The 22,770-nt window shown below is 42.9% G+C and overlaps 1 protein-coding gene across 4 annotated transcripts in view; it reads right to left on the bottom strand.

The window, feature by feature from the left end:
- Positions 1-22,770, bottom strand: part of NRG2 (neuregulin 2) — a 134,853-nt gene that overhangs the window by 11,019 nt on the left and 101,064 nt on the right. For 2 of the 4 annotated variants that reach the window (XM_053397473.1, XM_053397476.1), the window contains exons 5-6: positions 19,669-19,727; positions 10,903-10,926 (exon numbers count right to left, since the gene is read on the bottom strand). In XM_053397473.1, coding sequence (XP_053253448.1) covers positions 10,903-10,926; positions 19,669-19,727 — 83 coding nt within the window. Of the gene's footprint in view, positions 1-10,902; positions 10,927-19,668; positions 19,728-19,991; positions 20,069-22,770 lie in introns of all 4 variants that reach the window. The other 2 variants (XM_053397474.1, XM_053397475.1) reach the window with 2 other exon arrangements.

Below are 22,770 nucleotides of genomic sequence, written 5' to 3'. Positions count from 1 at the left end.
GGTTGCCAGCAGGGAAGACAGGGAGGGCATTTGCCCACCCCACCCCCCTGAATAAGCCACAATCTCCAGTTTCTCAGCTTTCTTTTCCTTTTCTAAAAAGTATGTCTCTAGCACTTGAGGGACACGAGATATGAGACACTATTTGCAGGCACTATGTTCGCCCACTGGTTTTTATGACAGACTAGCCTGCTCCCGCGTTTCAGTACTTTTGGTCAATGAATGAAGTGTCAGCAATAACTGACTTTTAGGAAAGAAGATCTAGCCAATAAGACAAAGAGAAGGTTTGAATGAAACATGAATTATATAGTCTTCAAAACAGGAACATCTTGGTTTGTTCTTAAGACTTTTCTGATAGTCTTTAATGGTGGAGAAGCAATTGCTGCCCCACAGAAAGCAATTCTGCTACCCAGAATTGTAGTGTTGCTGTGGTTGAGGTGTAGTAGCTCAAAGACAAAGGCAGCAGCAAAGATCTTTCTGACTCATATCTTATTTCATACAAAAATTATTTTTCTGAGTTAGTAAACATTTAAAAAATGACTGGGCTGATGCCAATGCAAAAAAAGGCCATCATTATTATGCTCATATTGCAGAGGGTAGGACCGATACTGATAAAGCATGGGTTATGTCGACCCTGCAAAGTAACTCAGTGTTGGTATACACATTTTGCTGGGTGGAGGCAGGCTTAGAGTAGCATATGGCCACCATGAAGGTGTAGCCCAGTGTGGTGAGCCTGTCAAGTCAATTGGAGCAGAAGTGGTTAAAGGCTGGGAGAGGGAAGGAAACCAGGGAATGAATGGGGGGCTACAACTGTGAGTGAACAGGTGGCGTTTAGATGCAGGTTCACCCACTGAGAAACAACAGAGAAGCAAACCTGGAATATAATTTTCTTAGAGGCCAGGTCTAGCAATGTCTCACATCCACTCAGTCACCAAATTTCCTAGAAATGGTACATCTGGTCTCTAATGCCAGTCATGTTTGTTTGTTTGGCATATCTGCCTCCATGTTGTCTGAAATGAGGTTCTTCAACAACCGTGTCTCTCTCTCATTGGGGCATTTTATATGAGAGTAGAGTGCCAATGGCTTGCTTGTTGCAGCTCCTCCACCAGCTGTAGTGTTGGCTTAGCATCTCTCATACCTATTTGTCTCCCATCCTTTCCCAATCAATCCAGTCCCAGCCTTCCAATTGTTTTCCCCGCTACCCCAAATTTTGGCCCTAGTTTTTAAGGTTAGGTTTGCATTTTATTTACAGCTGTGTTCTGTTTTCTGTGTTTGTGTCTAAGTCTTGTGACTTCATTGTACACAGTCCAATACATTGTACACAGTCAGTGAGCAAGCAGCACACATACAGGGTAATATTTCATACATCGGTGCAGTACAGTCTTAATAAAATTAGTTTCTTTTTTGGAGGGGAATACAAACTTAAACACAAGCAGAAAATGACTGCCTGAAATTTGGCAAGGCTAATCCTCTCTTGGGAGGCTACCATGTCTTCCAATATCATACACCTACGTGAAAAAAACAAAAAAGTAATGGCCATTTTGATTTCAGAGTTTAAGTGAACATGAACACAAGATTTTGATTTCCAGTCCCAGATCAGGTTGCACTGGGCTCAGATTGATCCAAAATTAATCAGGGCTAGATCCGGATCACCGAATCAGGCCTTGAATTGGATGGGGGTCAGGCTTACACAGCCCCAGTGTGAATGGGGTGAGAGACTGAATAGTCTCCCTGGGAATGGAGGGTCTGAGTAAGGAATGACTGCAGATAAGGCAATATAAATTATAAACATCCATGAAGGCATGGTTCATAGTCTGCGCCAAATAATTCTCAAGTTACACTTGTTGGGTACAAATGCATAATATTAAGTTACAATTTCATAAAAGAGAGAAGATTATGACCTTGAAAATGATCCCCTCCCAAACCGAAGTTTTGTAATGAAGTACATTAGCCCTTCACTATAGGCAGTAATCACATATTTTAGGTATATGGAATATTTTGGTTTATATAGAATTAGAAACAGATACACACACACACACATTTTTGTCTTTTTGTATATGCATACATACTTTCTAATTTAAGGCAGTTACCTTGTCTGGCATGAAAAGCTCTGTCTGAAGGCCTAATCAAATCTTATGGGCAAACAAGTGTCACAAAACTCTCATGGCTGCTTTTGTTGCAGAAAAGCTGCTTTAGGAAGTGACAACTTAGAGCACAGAAGCAGGAGGAGGGAGGACTGCTTAACCCTTTCATCACCCACTGAAAATGATCCCTTTGGATGTATGTGGGTTTGTTTTGGGTGGTTTTTTGCAACCAAACCAGCAGCTGAAGTTTGTTGCACATACCTGTGCACAAATTTTAATCAGGCCCTTATTTTAGAGTCTTACAAATCAATTCAATTCTTTCACATCCTTAGATAACTTTTCAGCCCATATGAATTCTACTTCACTTTTAAAGCTATTTCACAAAAAAGTGGTATGAACTAACAAGGAGGCTAATGGGGGGGGTCACTGCCCATGAACTTCTGATTTATTCCACAATAAGAGTTTAAGCTCCTCTATTTGAACGCAGCTATAGAAATAAAGGAGTAATGCACTTTAAAGTATGAAAGGTAAGCTTTTGCTGTTCTGTGAAATTTGAACCAATAAATGAAATAACATGCCCTAAAAGCATAGCTGTCAACTTTCAGATTTGAAAATAAGGGATCAGCAGCCTCGAAAATAAGGGATCAGCAGCCTCACCTGTCCCGGGGACAGTCTACAGGATATCTAACAATCCAGGATAGCAGCGGGAAGCAGCGGGAAATGGCACTGGAATAAGGGAATTTCCCGCAAAAAAAGGGAAGGTTGACAGCTATGCCTAAAAGGTATGCTACAGTGCAATCAGGCAGCAATCCAAACACACTTACCAGGGAGATAGCCCTGTTTACCTCAGTAGGTTTACTTTGGAGTAGGCACGGATAGGATTGCAGTCTAAATGTTGCAGGCAGCAAGAATGGAGCATTTATACCTATTCTCACCTTTTACTTACTCATGTTCACTTGTTTCACTTCTTTCACCATTCATTTAAGAATAGCAATCAAATGTATTATGAGTTCTGTGCCTTCTGTGGCGGTGCATACAGCAAATGCTCAGATGCATTCATTCTTTTCATTTTTCATTTTGTCCTACTTTTAACATTTGTGATGCAATGTGAATTTGCTGGTGCAGCTGATGTACCAGGGCTGCACTGGCAAATCACTGCTGTGCTCTGTGCCGTTCTTTTGATGCTTGCCACCCAACATATTTTGCAAGCCAACACATGTCTTAAGAATGGGCTATCAGTAATCCTGCGAGGGATTAAGAAGCTTAAAATGCAGCATTATCACCAATGCCAGGATCTTGTGTAGAAGAGATTGTTCTCTGTGAAGTGATGGTTTCATTTTACTTTTGGGCTTGCTGGCATCTGAAAACTGACCGGGTGTTCTACATAACTCCTCCCTTTAAAGGTAAAGGTAAAGGTACCCCTGCCCGTATGGGCCAGTCTTGACAGACTCTAGGGTTGTGCGCTCATCTCACTCTAGAGGCCGGGAGCCAGCGCTGTCCGCAGACACTTCCGGGTCACATGGCCAGCGTGACGAAGCTGCTCCGGCGAACCGGCACCAGAGCAGCACACGGAACGCCGTTTACCTTCCCGCTAGAAAGCGGTACCTATTTATCTACTTGCACTTAATTGTGCTTTCGAACTGCTAGGTGGGCAGGAGCTGGGACCGAATGATGGGAGCTCACCCCGCCGCGGGGATTCGAACCGCCGACCATGCGATCGGCAAGTCCTAGGCGCTGAGGTTTAACCCACAGCGCCACCCGCGTCCCATTTAGCAAAAACCCCAAAAAAACCAACAGTTCCCTCTTTTACTTCCCAGAGTCCTCTGTGTGTCATCCAACCAAGTAGAGGTGCTGGATGGATCAGGATCTGGCCTTTACTCAGAAAGGAAGGCACCAAAACCAGAGATTCTTATCATCTGTCACTGCTGGCATCTACTGCCTGACAAATGGTGAAAGAAAAACTCATTCCCACTTTAGGACCAGGAAGGAAATTTCAATAATGACCTATGTGACGATCAAGACTTCTAAGACGTCCTAAGCAATTTACAGCTTAAATTCCATTCCAAAAAGTGGGTATCAAACCTAGCCTTACAAAGAGTGTCTTCAAATATCAGGCTTAAAGTGCCTTTTAGCCTCTCTCCTGCTATTCATTCTGATGCCAGAGAACTGAAGGGCACTGTTGACTTCACTTTCAGCCTCAGGTCTGAATATGCCTGGGGATTGTATGGCTTGACCACTGTGTTACCTTTCCAGTATATAAGCACTCAGGAGGTTTATACTTTGACTGTCAGAATTTGCAGGCACACTTTAGGCCCTCAAACCCATACCTTGCTTTTCAAAATGGGAATGTGCTATTATAAATCTAGCTCAAAGCGGCTTAAATGGGCAAATGCCACTAACTATCAGTAAGATGAGAAGCCTTTTTCTCACTTGAGATGTTAGAGTATCTCTCTATGCTCAGGACATGCAAAACTGGAAACAGGGAAAGCAAGTGCCTTTTCACCAGTTTGTACATGCCAGTCCCCAAACCCTTCCTCTCTGCCTGGTTTGTGATCGGAAAAGATCTATGCTACAAAGATGAGCTGTAGGTGGAATAATTATTAGCCATATGGGAAGGGGCAGAGCGGTGGCAGAGAGGTTGGTGCAGTGCAAATGCGCTGCTGGAGCCAATCCATTGCTCCTGTCACGGTGTTTGTACCACGTTAGCCTCACCCTGCCTGCCTGCCATCCCTGAATGTAGCAGCAACTCAGCCAGAGAGAGGTCATGTGAGTAGTGCCACCTTCAGCTACTGATTTCTTATACCAATACAGTGGCACCTTGGTTTAAGAACAGCTTAGTTTATGAACAACTTGGATTAAGAATGCTGCAAACCTGGAAGTAGGTGTTTTGGTTTGTGACCTTTGCCTTGGAAGCAGAACATGTTCCGCTTCCTTTTGAGTGTGTTCCATTTGTAAATTGAGTCCCCCGCTGCTATGGGAAAACATGCCTTGGTTTAAGAATGCTTTGATTTAAGAACGGACTTCCGGAACAGTTTAAGTACCCCTTTTTTATGATACATGAACTGCTTAGAGATTTCTGCTGAAACATGAAGTGGTCTATAAATTAACTAGCTAATTAAATATATTTTGGGGAGATCCAATTCTCTTGAAGAGTATACAGGCCACTCCCACGTTTTAATTTGAAATCTCAGCAAGGGCCCTGGCAGCTGAGCCGCATCTAAATTTTCAGCACTTTGCAATATTAGACAGGCATATGAACGTACTGCAGACGATGGTTTTAGAATGCAGAGCATCTCCTTTGACTTTATATCATAGATTTGACACCAGAAATCTGAACTGGTATCAGGCTGCCCCAACCTTGGCATCTACCAATTTAAAGAAGACCTAAGATTCACATTGCTTTCATCAGAAACTAGAGGATCTGAACCAGTCTTGAACATGTTTTGCTGCAAGAAACAGAAAGGCTGCCCATCAGGAAATTTTTCAGTCTGTTACTCATGCTGCACATTTAAACACCCCTTCCCTGAACAACCCTATGCTGAGACTGCCTAGATGGAAGAAGTTTCACATATATATATATAGAGAGAGAGAAAGCACACACTGAAGACTTTTATATTGGTACATGGTTCATTGTATTTAGCGTAATTTCTAAAAGTTTGAAAATTTGTTCTTCACAACAAATAGCTAACAAGTCTTACTATGATAAGGTAAAGGTAAAGGTACCCCTGCCCGTTCGGGCCAGTCTTGCCAGACTCTAGGGTTGTGCGCTCATCTCACTCTATAGGCCAGGAGCCAGCGCTGTCCGCAGACACTTCCGGGTCACGTGGCCAGCGTGACAAGCTGCATCTGGTGAGCCAGCGCAGCACACGGAACGCCGTTTATCTTCCCGCTGGTAAGCGGTCCCTATTTATCTACTTGCACCCAAAGGTGCTTTCAAACTGCTAGGTTGGCAGGCGCTGGGACCGAATGATGGGAGCACACCCCGCCGTGGGGATTCGAACCACGACCTTTCGATCGGCAAGTCCTAGGCGCTGAGGCTTTAACCCACAGCGCCACCCGCGTCCCATCTTACTATGATAGAGTGTTGTTATTGAGTGCTGTACCCATGAATCTTGGTACTCTGCAAAAGTAGCCAGATTTAATACAATAATTTATCTGTGAGTTTATTTCTTTAGTGATCTTGTTCTTTTAACTTTGCTTCAAAATAAAATAAATTCCATGACCACAACCTCAGATCTGCTCCAACTGGGATTACCCCCCTCTGATCTCACCACCACAAGGCTTTTCCACCACCAGCTGCCTGGTGGGAAGGATTCTGATGGCTTTTAATAGTTTTATACTGTTTCTTGGTTGTGAGGTTTTTAAAAAACAGCAGCAGCAACAACATAGGTTGATGTTTATTGTGAACTGCCGTGGGAGGATCTGTTTCCTATAAGGCAGGATGTGAAAGGAAGGAAGGAAGGAAGGAAGGAAGGAAGGAAGGAAGGAAGGAAGGAAGGGAAAGGAAAGGAAAGGAAAGGAAAGGAAAGGAAAGGAAAGGAAAGGAAAGGAAAGGAAAGGAAAGGAAAAAACTCAAATGTTGATTCTCAGATTGGTGAATATAATTCTTCCTAGTGATAAAATTAAGTCCTCACCAAGAATTATTAAGAATTTTCTTGAATTCAACAGTGAATTGTTAACTATCTGGAGGAGCAAAGCTATCAAGGTAATAATTTTCTCCATAATCTTATTTCTCTCACATGAAAGCCTAATCTCTGACATGAAATGTGGCTGCAAGTATGAGCTGATCAATCCACCATTTGAGACCTGCATAAAAATTTTGTCTTCATCCATTTGCAACATCAAACATTTGATGGCAGCACCCACAATCCTATACAAATCACGGAGGAGTTCATTCTCAGTGGAGATCATTCAACTCAGTGGAGCTTACTTCTGAGTAGACATGTCTAGGCCTGTGCTGCAAATCTCATTTGTTGTTATATCTATTACTGTGTAGTGACAATACTTTGGAATCACAAAGTTTCATTTGAAATTAGAGACCTTAATGTTCAGCAAAAATAATTAGCTATGAAACAATTTATAACATGTAAACTTATACAGGTTTGTACAGTGAGAATATGAGGCAATGTAAACAGCAACTCGAAATTCCACTTAAATTGTAAGAAATTTGAGCCAGGGTCCAGTAACTCTTTCATGCATGTGCTAGAATGTGATTTTTTAAAAATAACAAATTATCTTGTGCGATAATTTGTTAATAGGAAATCACGTGCATGTGAAGAAATGTCACCCACGGAGCATTACAGGTACACACATGGCTTTGGGGGGGGGGAGGCTGAAAAGAAGAGGCAGGATGGGAAAAAATATTTCTTGCATAACAGTGAGCCTAGAAAGAAATACATTTTTAAAAAAGCAACACAAGTTTAAGCTAAGTAGGGATGTCAAAAATCCTCAATTCCAAATGTCATTTCAAAGTGTTTTTGATTCAGGAGCATTGTCAATTCAAGGCCACTTTCTACATAAAGTTTGTTTCTTCACAGAAGTGGATCTCCTGATAATTGACAATTATGTTCTGATACATAAGTAGGCACATTTCCCCTTCAATTACAACATTCTTGTCAGCAGATGGTATGGGGTGGGAGGTAGCTGTTCCCTGTGAACTATTATTATTACTATTCCCACCACAAAGAAGAACCTGATGAGAATGTACTGTGGTTAATGAATTCACACAGGTCCATTTGGTGCTATCAGTATGAAATTTTGCAAGATTCAGTAGTAATTTGGAAACATGGACAAACACTCCACACAGGAATAGGCTGGGGGGGGGGTCCATGCTCTCTAGTGCTATAAATACCCCCCTTCTGGAAAGCACTTGCCTCTCTTTCCTAGATAGGCTGTCCTGCAAACTGATTGTGTGGGTAAATGATAACCAAGCACTGTGGACTAAGTTCCATGTTTCATACAAGTGAAAGTATTATTATAAGCTTTCTCTGAACACAAGCATTTGGTTTTCACTGTCATTGAGGCTTGAAAGACATGTGCTTTTCCTAAGACACCTGATGTTATAGTAAGTCCCTTTCTATATTCTTCTGCTTTTATAATTTTTCACTGGCTTCATTTGTGTGTCAGTGCTACACAGCCAAGAGGAGGAGGAAATATGTGAAAACCTGTGGAGCAGGGATTTAGAACAGTTGCAAGGCAGAAGGAAGGGGACTTGAGAGTGCTTCCTATAGTCGCCATGTCCATTAAGCACAGGTATGACTCAGCTGCCTATCAAGGTCCCTTGGCCAACACCACCCAAGCACCTGATAGCCAGGAGGTTTGCTGGGTGTTTGGGTATCGCTGCTTCGCCCTGCCTTGTCCTCACCTCTTCCCAAGGCCAACCGAGCCAGGGATGCCATCTGTGCAACTGAGTTCCCCATGGGAAAAGACATCAGATATGAGGCCAGAGGGTATCATTTGGGGGGAAACAGCCTCATGCGCCAAACTGGGAGGTTCTCCACCCTGACATATGTGGAAGGATTTGTTTGTTTGTTTTTAAACCAGCCTCATAAACCTCACTTGAAGCTAGTAGAACATAGGAAACAAGGAGGATACTCAGAGGGAGATGTTTGGGATAGGATATCTAGCTTTGAATACGTGTGAGCACGTTTTTCTGTTTATTAAGTTTAAGCGTGGGAAATTGTTTCTTCTTGGAAATTACTACAGCAGTGTGGCAACACAACAAGCTGTTTTGCTATTATATTGAGTGAATGGGGAAAGAAGCAGGAAGCAGATCATTGGTTAGACTACAGGGCTGATAATAATCAGGGATGGCTTTATAGCCTCCTACAGAAACTGCTGATATGCTCCAGGTTTAGCTTTTTATACATTCAGACCCCAGCGCAGTCCCTCTGGCAATGGGATCATGTACTTCTTCCCAAGAGTCATTCTACACATGATGCAGAATAAGCGGAGGGGAAGGGTGGGTGGGTTTCAAACTAGCCCCTCTTGCATTCAATGAATGCCACCACACATAGGCAAAACACACCCAGCAGTGACAACCCAGCATCAAGCATTGGTGAGAAAGGGTCTCTATGCATGTACAGCTGGGAATCCTGATTTTCCAGTTTAATGTGCAGTTCTCATTAACACTCAATCTTTAAAGGGCATGTCCAGTAAATGCTTTCACACTATTCTATCATGCACTCTGTGAAGGCCACTCCTATGGTGGGCAGGGGTGATAGAATTCTGGCCTGTACCACTTGGAGATGAGGGAGATTTTTGGACGTTTCCCCATACAAAATTCTCCTTCCACATAGGAAACTAGCATACTGGAGAGAAAGGTTCAGCATCACTTTCTGTCTAAGGTGTTAAGACCCAAAGTGTATTCTATCTGTATTTTCCACTCAGCAAAGAGGACCTGGCAGCAATTTAGATGACAAAAACTGTTCAGAGAAAAAAAAGGTTGACTATTTTCTTCCCCAGTGCCACTGTTTGGACCCAATCCTCCTTGGCCTGCTACTACACACAACCAGCAGAAAATGTATGTTAGAAGAGCCCTTCATAAATCTCTCTTAAACATGTAAGGTAAAGGTAAAGGGACCCCTGGCCATTAGGTCCAGTTGTGACCGACTCTGGGGTTGCGGCATACAGCTTCCGGGTCATGTGGCCAGCATGACTAAGCCGCTTCTGGCGAACCAGAGCAGCGCATGGAAACGCCGTTTACCTTCCCGCCGGAGCGGTACCTATTTATCTACTTGCACTTTGACGTGCTTTCGAACTGCTAGGTTGGCAGGATCAGGGACTGAGCAATGGGAGCTCACCCCGTTGCGGGGATTCGAAATGCCGACCTTCTGATCAGCAAGTCCTAGGCTCTGTGGTTTAACCCACAGCGCCACCCGTGTCCCTTCTTAAACATGTAGTTTGGCCTTAAATCCAGTATATGCAGTGAATTGTGTATTTTTTTTAAGGCTAAATATACCCTCTACTTGAAATTGGAAGTGGTACAGCCCAGAAACCTACCACCTCAGGGTTTTACTTTATTTTGTGTCATGTTCAGAACAGCTGTTGGGGAACTCATCTAAACCTAGCGCTAGTGTTGGTGAAATAGGACCGAGCTGCTATGGGCCTTACATTTCAACATAGGCCTCCCTCAGAGATGGGGATCCTTTGGTCCTCCAGATGTTGTTGAACTACAACTTCCATAATCCCTAGCCACTGGCCATCTTCGGTGGGAATTGTAGTTCAGCAACATCGGGAAAGTCAAAGAGTTCCTCCTGACCTACCTAGCTCTAATTTTTAAATTGATTCCTTCCAAACGAACAAGGAATATAATGGGGTGAGGCAGAGGGGAAAATAAAAGCAGACTTTTCCATGTTTATTTTTTCAGAGCCAGGGTAGCTTTGTAGAATTGCTGCAACTTCCTAATTTCTTTCACACCAACCTTTTCCTTACTGGAATGTTTGTCCACTGCTCCCACTATACAAGCCAATGGTTTTCCAGAAAGACACAATCAATTTTTCAGTTTACATCCAAACATAATGCAGCACGGAAGTGAAAAGTGACAAAGACCAGTCTCTGCAGCCGACTGATGTCACCTGAGGTAGACGTGTTTCCCACTAAGGCGAATGGGAATGTGCTGCAATAAACCCATGCAGATTATTTAGGATTTAATTCCTTTAGTGTAATTTTAGGTATTATGTTTGGCCCAATTTGTGCCAGAACAAGGAACAGAACAGCTGATTTTTAAAACCATCCCACTGAAGCTATCAAAATACAATATGAAGAACTGTCAGCAGCTCGTAATGGTATCTGGTTAACAAATGAATGGTTGAGTCCATACCCTTTAATTCTAATCCAAGGTGCTCTGCCAGTGCAGAAAGAGAACAGAGAAGGAAAGGAGAAAAGAGAAACAGGTTGGTAGGAGAGATTACCAAATATTTATACATCAGCTTTCAAAATCACAAGAGAAGCATCAAAGCATACAGAACTGTCACCATCAGTTTATTTTTAAAACATTCCATATAAAAGAATGCCTAGATAGATCTGCAATGGTAATTAATAAGGGCTTTTTCAAAAGCAAGCATGTCTATTGGCACCTGGAATTTGATTTTAGAATAGGCATTTATCACATATACTTTTATTTAAGTATAGGTGTATTCTTGCTAAAGAGATCTTTCCTTCTCACTATTGTTGCAACATTGAGGTAGTAGATTTGCACATGTATACAACCCTTTTTTACTGCCATACATGCCTATGACAATATATAGCAGTAACAATACAATCCTATGCATGTCTACTCAAAAGTAAGTCCCATTGAGTTCAATGTGACTTCCGCTCAGGTAAGCATGTACAGGACTGCAGCTTAAATGGACAACTTCTGAAGGACTGAAGCATAACAGGACATACCGTTACATTTGCAATGAAATGAAATTTATGCAAGACATTTTCAGCTGAATCTTAAATGCATTTACTTCAAAGTAAGTCCTCTTGAAATCAATTTACTTCCAAGTGAATGTGGTTAAGATCAAGCTGTAAGGCATTTTCCACAGTCTGCACTAAATTAAGAAATCATTTATGAACACCAAGAATCATTAAAGAAATAGTGTTATCTCTTATAAACATTAATGGTTTGGGATAGCAGTTTGCATTATCCACACAAAAGGAGAAATGAAAAAGGGCAATTAATTATGCCCAGAAATATAATTATTGCCCAAAGGAAAGAATAAAAAGTATAGTCTAATATTATTTGTGCATAATAACTCAACCTACACAGAAAATGGAGAAAAGAAAAGAAAGTAGAGGATATGAAAGTACAGATTCAATGTTCCTGACTAGGGATGGAAGAATCTATCAATCTCAGTTCTCTCAATTTTTCATTTTTTCAGTCTTAAATTCATATTTCCACATTTCTGCTGCAATTTGTGATTTTCTTTTAGGTTTGAAAATTCTTCAGCATTTTAGTGCAACCCCCTCCAACACATTTTAACATGCAGTTTTGACTAATGTACAAATTTTTGCAAGCAATTTTATCTAACTTGATGGACCTTTTGTATGTTATTTTCACAAATATAACGTTTATGTGCACTTTGTTCACAAATACGTGTACATATTTGTGAATGTTGTTTGGTTGGAGAACTGCATGGCATATTTCATATAAATGAGAATTTTGATGGATGGCTGTGTTTCGGTTCCTACAATGTTTTGGAAAGGGCAAATTTGATAAACACTTTAAATGCAAACTGAATCCATTTTATTCCCCATCCTATTCCTGACTGAAGGCTTGTTTTTTTAAATTTAAATTCTGTTAGTGGCCAATAAGACTGCATTGACTCCCCAGCACACAGGAGACATAAAAACCATACACAGTAATTTCAGCTGATTAGCAAATCCAATAATCACAGTGGGCAAACCTTTGAGTTCTCCAGAACTCTTCTTCAGTTTGAATGTTAAGAAAAACCTGGGGCAAGGGGACAGAGAGAGTAAATGCTGGCCATTTTGTTGAAGCCCCAAGGTTTACACTTGGTAATCATATCAATTAAGATGGGGCTACCACAAGCAAGCTCCTGCCTTTAGGTAAGCTAAAATCTCAGCAGCATCTTGAGCATCAGCCATCTCCCTTCAGGCTTCTACAGATTGTGACCTAGGCTATTTGCATATAACTCCTGGGATGCTTATTGATATCTGATGTTTTCCTCTTCTTTTTGGCTGATCAGGGTCTTTTAACCATTCCATGTCTTCTCTGATAACTGGCCACAGGGAACTTCCCAACTTTTAAAGTACAGGGAGATGAAGAATGATGTATTTTTTTTAACAACGTTAAAAGCAAACACAAAAGTCTAAGTATCAAACCAGAAGTGATAGTGATGTTAAGCAAATATTTGAGTCCCATACTGGGTGTTCTCCTTCTTTTAAAAATTAACAACAGTCATGGGGTTGGGGGGGTAACGGAGGAATAATGATTTGAACTATTGGCATGTGCAGGAGTGGTTAACGGTTCCAGGCTTCCTCAAACTCTGCCCCCCCAGATGTTTTTGGCCTACAATTCCCATGATCACTAGCTAGCAGGACCAGGGATGATGGGAATTGTAGTCTCAAAACATCTGGAGGGCTGAGTTTGAGGAAGCCTAGACCCTCTTCACAAAACTGCTGCTGTTTGGCGTTTTTTAAAAGAGAAAAAGAATCCCAATTCAAGAAGGTTTGACCCTAACTCAAAGTCTGAAAAACACGGTCTGACTGCAGAAAAACCAAACAAGTGAGTTACACAATTCTTCAATAGGGAGCCAATACCACAAGGCACTCTGATACAGCCTGGGGAAAGAGGAAACCTCTCTAGTAGGACATCCTCATAGGAAGAGCATCACAGCTCCATCCCTGTCTGGAACATTTCCATTATAATGACATTATAATGACATACACTGGAAACTTCAGAGGATCCTTTAGAGCCTAGAGTTCCTTTTTATTTTTGCCTGTGAAACAATGTACTTGGCACTTTACAAAATGGATCTGTATTAATGTATAATAATATAATAGTAATGTTATAAGAATCAGTGAGCCAGCTGCCTATGAGAAGAACGGTGTGGAAGGGAAACCCCTGACCCACCTACCAGGACACAGTCAAGATAGGGAAGGAGGGAGGGGCGGCTGCTGCTGCTACTTCATGGTGGAAGAGGGGGGGAAAGATGCTATGTGCATGTGAAAGCAAGATTACATTACTCAAGTCATATATGTCTCCATTTCCTATCTTTAAGATTTGACATTGCTTTTGATACGCTAAATTCTCAGAAAGAAATCCGTATTGTGATTTGGTTCCCTTCAAGTAATTTCTGCTAGTTTTTGTTTTCAGATCTCTGCCACAGATTCACTCCATTTTCCATCTACAATAAAAGCCAGCATTGCTGCAAGCTGTTCTTCCTCGGCTTTAAGACCCTCCCCTTCATTTTAACAATAACAGACTGGATGGTAGGCCTGGCACACTTCCTGGCCTATTCGACAACTCTGAAGTCAATACTAAAAGAGGGATCATACAGGACTAATAATAAAACGGCCTACCATATATAGGTTTGATGTGAAAATTACTCAGGCAATGTATGTGAAATGCTTTCAACAAATTACAGCTATTACTGAAGTTAAATTTTGTCACCTTCCTTCAGAGGGCTTACATAATTCTGTGAATTTCTTTTTTCAAAATATAAATAAATTATGGAATCAACCCCTACTCAGATTAAAAGAAAATTTAAACTGCTAACAAATTCACCCATACGCTGGAAAGTTGTCTGTGCCACATAACTATTGAATGTATTGTACAAACTCAGTTATTCTGCTCACTAAAAACTTATCCTTCACATTATCTTCTTTTCTCAGCCCCAGTCATCTTTCTTAGCACTTAACAGATGAGACTCATGTGGAAGACCTCCATTCTCAGGGCCCAGTTACCCAGGAGCACCTTCCTATTTGTATAGGAGCTTCACTCATGAAGAGTAAGGTGTCTGCTTTTGCGTGTTCAGACCCAGATAGTAAAGGTAAAGGTACCCCTGCCCGTACGGGCCAGTCTTGACAGACTCTGGGGTTGTGCGCCCATCTCACTCAAGAGGCCGGGGGCCAGCGCTGTCCGGAGACACTTCCGGGTCACGTGGCCAGCGTGACAAAGCTGCATCTGGCGAGCCAGAGCCGCACACGGAAACGCCGTTTACCTTCCCGCCAGTAAGCGGTCCCTATTTATCTACTTGCACCTGGAGGTGCTTTTGAACTGCTAGGTTGGCAGGCGCTGGGACCGAGCAACGGGAGCGCACCCCGCCGCGGGGATTCGAACCGCCGACCTTTCGATCGGCAAGCCCTAGGCGCTGAGGCTTTTACCCACAGCGCCACCCGCGTCCCATACCTCCCCCCTAAATAAAGACACATTTGACTCAAATTTTAGTTTTGGTTTTGGCAGAATTTAGGCCACAACTTTATTGATTACAGAAAGTGAGTGGTTGCATAGGCTCTGGTTCAACTAGCTCCCTGTACTCTTGCAAGCAGCGCTGACCCAGGGCACCAGCATAGGTCAGCCTAGGGTGAACACCTGGGTAGGCAAAAAGCCAGGAGCAGACTATGTTCACCCTCCAGATGCTCCCCTGGACTCAGGTACAGGCACAACCCCCCCTCGGGGGTTGACCAAACCAGTTGAGTCCCTGGATTCCTTTAACAGAATACCCTTCACATAGGGATGGCGAGACCGTTCTCCCATCCCTATCACCTGATAGAGTGTCTATCCGCAATCTTACAAGTTGTGATGATTTGCTACGCGGCAGGTGAAACCCAAATGGCAACAGCCAATCAGCCAAGTGGGGAAAATTCCTGCTGTGCCCCTGTCCCAATGACAGACGACACACGACGGCATAGCAAGGTCAATCGCAAAAAATGCCCTAAAAGTAGGGAGAGGTGGGCGGGTGTTCCAAATGCACAAGCTGAAAGAGGAAACTCTGGGTATATGTGGATATATATAGGTCCCTCGATCCGTTTGGTCTGCGCCCCATTGGCCAGATTAAACCCAACATCAAGGGACCTACCAATCAGGTCTTGTGGCTATACACAGAAGGTCGGTCTCCAGGTCTCACCGCAACACGTGCCCTCTTTGAGGGAGGACATGATCTACCTGAAGAGAACTACCACTTCCCCTGCTGCTTAGCTGATCGCTGCCCAATTTGCCTACAAACACACTGGAGGGGAACTGGTTAGACCAGCAGTGGGAAAATCATTTACAGATTCTATTGGCTTCTTTGGAGATTTTGCTGCTGGAGATAATTTCTAGTGTGCTCTTGCTGTTTTCTGATTAAATATGCTTTAAAGTTATGGAGGCTGGTCATTTGCTTCTTATGTCCTTATTTGACTTTAAACTCTGAATCTATCAACCCTACCTCTATGGGTTAGATAATTTCTTAGGAATGTCTTCTTGTATTTTATATTGTTAACTGATCTTTCCAACAAAGAGCCCTATTTTTAATCTACTGTACTAATTGGCCTCTGTATTTGACACCTCTTATCCTAACAAACACACTGCAGTGCTAGAGAAACAGCTGTTTGGGGGCTTAATATGAGAAACTGAGGCAACCATAAGGAAATTGTGATTTTTGAATTTTAACAAGGAAGCATTTGGAGGTACATGGCTGGAATGAAAAAGGCCTCTTTTGAGCCCAGGTTTCCCACAATATGATTTTAAAGAACCCACCACCCTCTCTAGACCATTCATGCCTAAAGATAGCATCTTCTGGCTCTTCTTTGCACTATGTGGGCCGTGATAAAAATAAAGGCTTGGTCACTGTTACACAGAAGATATGTGACAGCTAAATGCATACCCTCCAACATTTCTCTGATGAAAACAAGGGTGTGCTAAAATGAACTGTTTTATGGAAGGCAGTCCTAGCCTTCTCCAGGTAGGTGTGTAAACTAGTCAGATTGTGGTCTAAGGAAACTCAAATATGGCCCTCCTTTTCTTCATAAGATTCTCCACCCCCAAGTCTATTAAACCGACCTGAGGCCTCTGGCCTCATTATAGTCTATGTTAACTGATATGTGAAGGAAAGAGGCTTTTTATTTTACCTGCTTGCTCCTTTTATTTTGTTCTGATTTACATTTCTACTGAACACTTCTAGAAAGATGTTGCACTAGATCACCTCTTAAAAATATTTTGAAGTAACTGTTAACTAATGCTTTCCTTGAGCTACAGTTCCGTAAACCAAGGCTTCGTGTTGAAACAAAGATTGCAAAGCAGTTTCATAAAACAATCATTAAATGAAATGGTTGTCCAAGGTTTAGAGAACAATCAAGGTTCATTCTTGCCCCCCTTCAAGTAATATTTTGGATTTAAGTTTCCTCTCACATAATCCACAAATTTTATTTTCCTGCATCCTGTATAATATTAGAAAACCTCTAAAAGTGTTCAATAAATTGCTGTATGAAAGAAACTGCTATGGAAATGTTACTTTTACCGTTGCTCCTGCATTTCAGCAAACTCCTCTTTAGCTTTGCATTACAAAACAAATAAATAAATGGAACGCTACTCCTGTCTGTAACTTGAAAGGGGACAAAGTCTTAATCCCCGCCCCTCAGTTTCACTCACAACTGAGAGTCTAAGTTTTTTCTGGTGAGGGCAATTGTTCATTTACCGTATTTTTTGCTCTATAAGACGCACCAGACTACAAGACGCACCTAGTTTTTGGAAGAGGAAAATAAGAAAAAAAAATATTCTGAATCCCAGAAGCCAGAACAGCAAGAGGGATCGCTGTGCAGCGAAAGCAGCAATCCCTCTTGCTGTTCTGGCTTCTGGGATAGCTGCTCAGCCTGCATTCGCTCCATAAGACGCACATACATTTCCTCTTACTTTTTAGGAGGGAAAAAGTGAGTCTTATAGAGCAAAAAATACGGTAAATAGGGCTCCCTCTCATTTAGGGATCTTTCATTTTCCTCTTATAAAAAGTTGATTTTTCCAAAGCTTCCGCTTTTCCTTCTGGGCTGGCCAAGTAAGAGAAAAATTATTCTCCTGATTTTTAATTTAAAACCTTCCCAGTCTTCCTGGACTGAGGTTGTGCACAGTGTTAGACCCTGGATCCATCAGGTTTGTCTGCCGTGACTGGCATTAGCAGAGCCCCCAGGGTTTCCAGAGGGGAAACCCAGCCCTACCTAGGAATGCCAAAGACTGAACCTGGAACCTTCTCCATGCAAAGCAAATGCTCCCCCATTGAACTAAACTGCCGCGGAATTTAGGAAAAAATAGTCCTGCATATGACTACTGTACCAACTAAACATGCATATGTTTAGACTCACGTTTACTTGCACGAGTGGAAGTATTCTGTTGGAACTTTAAAACTATTTTATTGGGTTTTGTGTTTGTTTTGTTTTAGTTTATAGTTTACAAAACCTCGTAAGGCTCAGATTATTGAATACTCTTTATGACAGAGTGTAGGACTTATATGGCCAGAATTCCTATCCTAAGCTCTTAAAAGCAAGAGCATCACTGTTCTTAAGCATCATTTGTTCAAAGAAGGTTGCATTGCAATGAAATTAGCCATGTATGCAGAAAATATCATTTATTTAAACATTTATATCCCCCCAATCCACTAAAAACCACCAGTAGTGAAAATGGGGGGAGGGCGGAGGCCACATCCTGAAACCCGATACCAATATTCCAAAGTGCACTTCCTCGTGTAGAAGCCCATACACAAGCTTGTGCAGCAGGCAGTATGCTCATATGCTCACCAGCCATCCTCCCTTTATAGCCATTGCTACCCTTCCACCTAGTCCTCATTTTACCATGCAAGGCAGATTGTGATAGGCTGCAGTGCCATTTAAGGCGTTGAGCAGCAAATCCAGCAGAGGTGAAACTGGAAGGTCCAAAACATGGACCTACATTTCCCCAACTTTTTGGTATCAACTATAATATCAAATTTGGGTCTGAAAGCAAAGACTTCCATTTTTTTTCTAAATTGTGTAAAAAAGCAGCCACCCACCCATATCTCATAATGAACAACACTTCTGGGAAAGCAAATAACAGGATGTCCTGGTTCTGTGGATCGCTGCTCAGTGGTTACTGAGCTGCAGGGTCTCCATGTTGGCACAAGGGATTTACTAGCTGCCAGGCATTTGGGAACAGATGGCTCAACACAGGTGTGGCTCCAGGTTGGGTTACTAATAGTGTCATTGTCTTGATACAAAATGGCATCATATGGTCCTCAGATCGGCAACGCTGACACATTATAGGGTCATTTGATGGCAGCAGAGAACTTTGGTTCTCTCCATGTCTTTTTAGCTGCAGTCACTTCCTCTGTTGCCATCATAGAGTGCCCTTAGAATAAAACTGGACTTGTTTTTAAAGTTTAGACTTAGGTGCAATCTTCATCTAATTGCCAAATTGTTATAGCTCTGAGGACAAGAAGAACGATCCCCTTGCATTATGCTTTGTGACATAATGAACTAATGACCTCCTTGCAGGCTGGACACTTTCAGGGCAGCTCACAGATTAACTGGACTCAGGCTATGTACGCATTAGCAGCTTAAAACGTGCTGCAGTTGCTTCCTTCCGACTGTGTTTCAAGTTGCTTTTGCATTTTGTTGTGCACACGAGAGGCGAGGTAGGGATGTATTCACTCAATTAACCTGCATTGTTTTCCCAGCCCCGGTAACTTTTCCCCAAATGACTATTCATGAAGCACACACATGCGCAACTGCTCTCACAAACACAGACACCTCAGCTGAAATGTGAAGTGAATGTGGCTTAAGTTTTGCTTTCAGATTTAAGCTGTGTTGAGACCAAATGCATCAAACAGCATTATTTCTCAAGCAACTACAGGATAGCTCTACATTGTGGGTAATATCGCCTGTGCACAGATTCAGGAGCACACTGGAGCCAGAATAAATGACAATGCGTACACAGCCTCATTCCTTGCTACATTTAGATTTTGCCTGAACTATACATCAGTGGTGAGTTCTGTTCAGATTAGAATCAGGAGCAATAACAACTGAAGCACAAAGCAGGAAAGTGAAGGTTCCTATTCAGAAAAGAGCTGCTTTAAAGGTGTCACACAGTGTGCTATGATAAAACAGAGAAAGAGAGAAGTGGAAAGAGACATACTGGAGAAGCTGGCCATTGCGAAGTTCTGACACTGGTCCCCTGTGAATTCGTTCGGACACCTAACAAAAGAAAGAAAACCAGAAAGAGAGAGAAACAAGATAGCATGACATCCAAACAGACTGAAACGAGGCTCTTTCTGCTGCCAAATCCGCTCCCTTTCGAGATTTCTCCTCTGGTGCGCCTGGGGTTGGTCCCTTACCTGCAACCCTAAACCTTAACCCAGATCTTAACTCAAAAGAACACCCTCACTGTGCCATTCTAAATCCAGCGCTGTACCCAGGAGATTATAAGTAGTATGGTGCAATTTTTTTCTTCAAACATACTTTGCTTAGGATCTGGCATGTACAATCGCAAAGGCTGTTTCTCCAAACATCTCTGTCCGAAGAATCCATTTGGACATCTGGAGGAGGAAAAGGGGACAAATCACAGAACAAGGCTGGCATCATCCTTGAGGCTAGGCTTAGAAATAAAAGTGCACAGCGATGAATTAAAAAAATGAAAGCATCTAATGTAAGGCACCTTGATCTAATCTTTGCAGTGTCAAATGGGGGCTACCTAGCTCCTTTTCCCTCCCCGTGTTTTCTGAAGGCTTTATTCTTCTAATTTATATGCAAGCTAGAGGGCAGGTCCAGGCAGAGCTTGTCTGAAGCCCAGGGCGGGACAGAGTAAGCCTGGCAGGCCCCGGGTGGGGGAGTCCGGACAGCTCAGCCCTCCGAAGCCTGGGGCAAGTGTACCCAGCTACCCCCAGCCCCGCACAGGCCTCCTTGGGGGCAACTGGTTTCAGCCCTGAGAAAAAAAGAGAAGGCCCACTAGTCCATGCCTAGGGATTTTAATAACCCCCCCATTTCTAAATGTGTTGTATTGGGGCAAGAAGTGGTGTTGGGGTGCTGTTCCCAATTTTTCATCATTCTTCCTTATGTGTGATACAGTCATGATCTCTGGGACTGTCAGTATCTTGTTCAGATTGTTTGATGCTAATTTCAACCTGTCAATATAATTAGCTGGCTATGGAAACTATAAGTAAGTGAAAATAAGTTATGCTGATTAGGAAAACAAATCTAAAGGCACCTCTTCAAAAAGACACTATCTAGCAAAACAAAAGGTCATCTTCTTTAACCCAAAGTGAGCAAATGAGGAGGAGAATGCTCTTACAACATGGTCGGAGGGGAATACCTGTGTTTTGACTATACACATCTTCTAACCACAAGGCTGCAGTCCTGTGCATTCTATCTAGGGAACTGTGCCATTGAAATTAGGAAGATTTACTTCTAAGTAAATATGCACAGGATTGCAATGCATAGCTCTGGAATAACCTAAAAGGCAATCCTTGGACAAGCACTGGAAAGGAACGAAGCTAACATCACCAGTTCACCTAGTGGGCAAAGCTGCATGTTCCCGGTACTTTTAAACCCAGAATGCCCAGAAAAATCATGCTGGATTTACTTCTAAGGCTTCATCTTCACTATACATTTAAAGCAAAATCATACACTTTAAACAGTCACAGCTTCCCCCAGAGAATCCTGGGAAGTGTAGTGTGTTAAGGCTGCTGAGAGTTGTAAAGAGACCCCCTTTCCACTCACAATTCCCAGAATTCCCTGGGAAGAGGGACTGATCATTGGAATTGTAGTTCCATGAGGGGGAAAAGGGACTGAAGTCACTTTCTATGCAATAGTTGTCATTTCTGTACTGTTTGGATGTAACAGTTCATAGCACACAGGATAATTGTTTGTCTTTCTCTGCCTTTCAGAGAGTGTTTACACTGTAGTAAGCCACCCCATATTTCTTTTTATTTAGAATAATGTACAAGCTGGCTGCTTTATTAAAGAATCCTCAAGTGGTGTACCATAGAAGAGAATAAAACAATTATCAATATAAAAATAAAAATCAGCAAAACTTTAAAACAGGTATTTATAGCTCATTTACATGTCCAAATAGACTTGCCAAAACAAATGGGTTTTAGCAGCTGTCTACAACAGCATAATGAAGGTGGGAAGGTCCAGAGGACCAAACTGAAAGCTGACCTTCCTACAGATGTAGAGTGAACATTGTATGGTGCAGTCCTTGCAAGAGTCCAAGTTTCATAGATCTGAGTGAGGCACACAGGGGGCAAAGCCATGCTTCAGGTAAACTGGTCCCAAGCTATTAAGGGCTTTATATGTAAGACCTTGAGCAAATCAGCAGCCAGTGTAGATCTTTAAGCACAGATGTAATCTCCTGGCCAGGGGAGAACAAAGGCGTTGTGACACCCGGGGCGGGCATCGCTACATAGGGTGCATGTCCTGCATCACTACATGTGACGCATGCGCCGTGCATAGCGATGCCGCACATGCGCTGTACATAGTGGTTTGCCGGTGGCGCTGCTCCGGTGCCATATGGACGGTGCTGGGATCCCTTACATGTGGCTATAGCGACAATGGAGGGATCCCACCACCGTCCGTACGGCATTCGAGCGGCACCAGTGGCAAACCGCGCTGTACATTGCATGTGCGGCATCGCTACATACAGCGCATGCATACGACACTGCACATGCGCTGTACATAGCGGTTTGCTGACTGCACTGGGATCCTCTGCTCACAGCTGCAGCCACGAACAGAGGATCCTCCACATGCAGCTGCAGCGGCGCGATGGCTGCTCACGCCGCCGCCGCGGGACAAGCCCCCATGGGGTGCCTTCTTGTCACCCCCCCCCCAGACATGGCACCCGGGGCGAAGCACACACGCACACACCGCCCCCTGTTGCAGCACCACTGCTCCTGGCCAGATCTTACTCCTGTCAGTAATCGAGCTACAGCATTCTGCAGAAACTGCAGCTTCCGTACCGACCAAAAGAGATGCCCCACACATAGTGCATCATAATAATTCAATCTTGAAATTACCAGTGCTTGAACTACTGTGATCAAGCCATCCCATCAGAAGAACAGTCACTGCTTCTGCACTTCTAGTGGAAGGTGTTCCGAACAACAGAGTTGGATCCAGGAGCGATGCCCAATTACACAGCTGCTCCTTCAGAGGAATACAACCCCATCCAGGGCAGGCAGCTGGCCTATATCTGAGGCACGGTAACCACTCACCCTCAGAGGCTCTGCCTTGCCAGGAGTCAAAC

This window comes from Podarcis raffonei, chromosome 7 (assembly GCF_027172205.1).
Source record: "Podarcis raffonei isolate rPodRaf1 chromosome 7, rPodRaf1.pri, whole genome shotgun sequence".
Classification (NCBI taxonomy): domain Eukaryota; kingdom Metazoa; phylum Chordata; class Lepidosauria; order Squamata; family Lacertidae; genus Podarcis; species Podarcis raffonei.
Note: the sequence above shows the minus strand (reverse complement) of the source record. Positions and strands in the feature narration are given on the sequence as shown.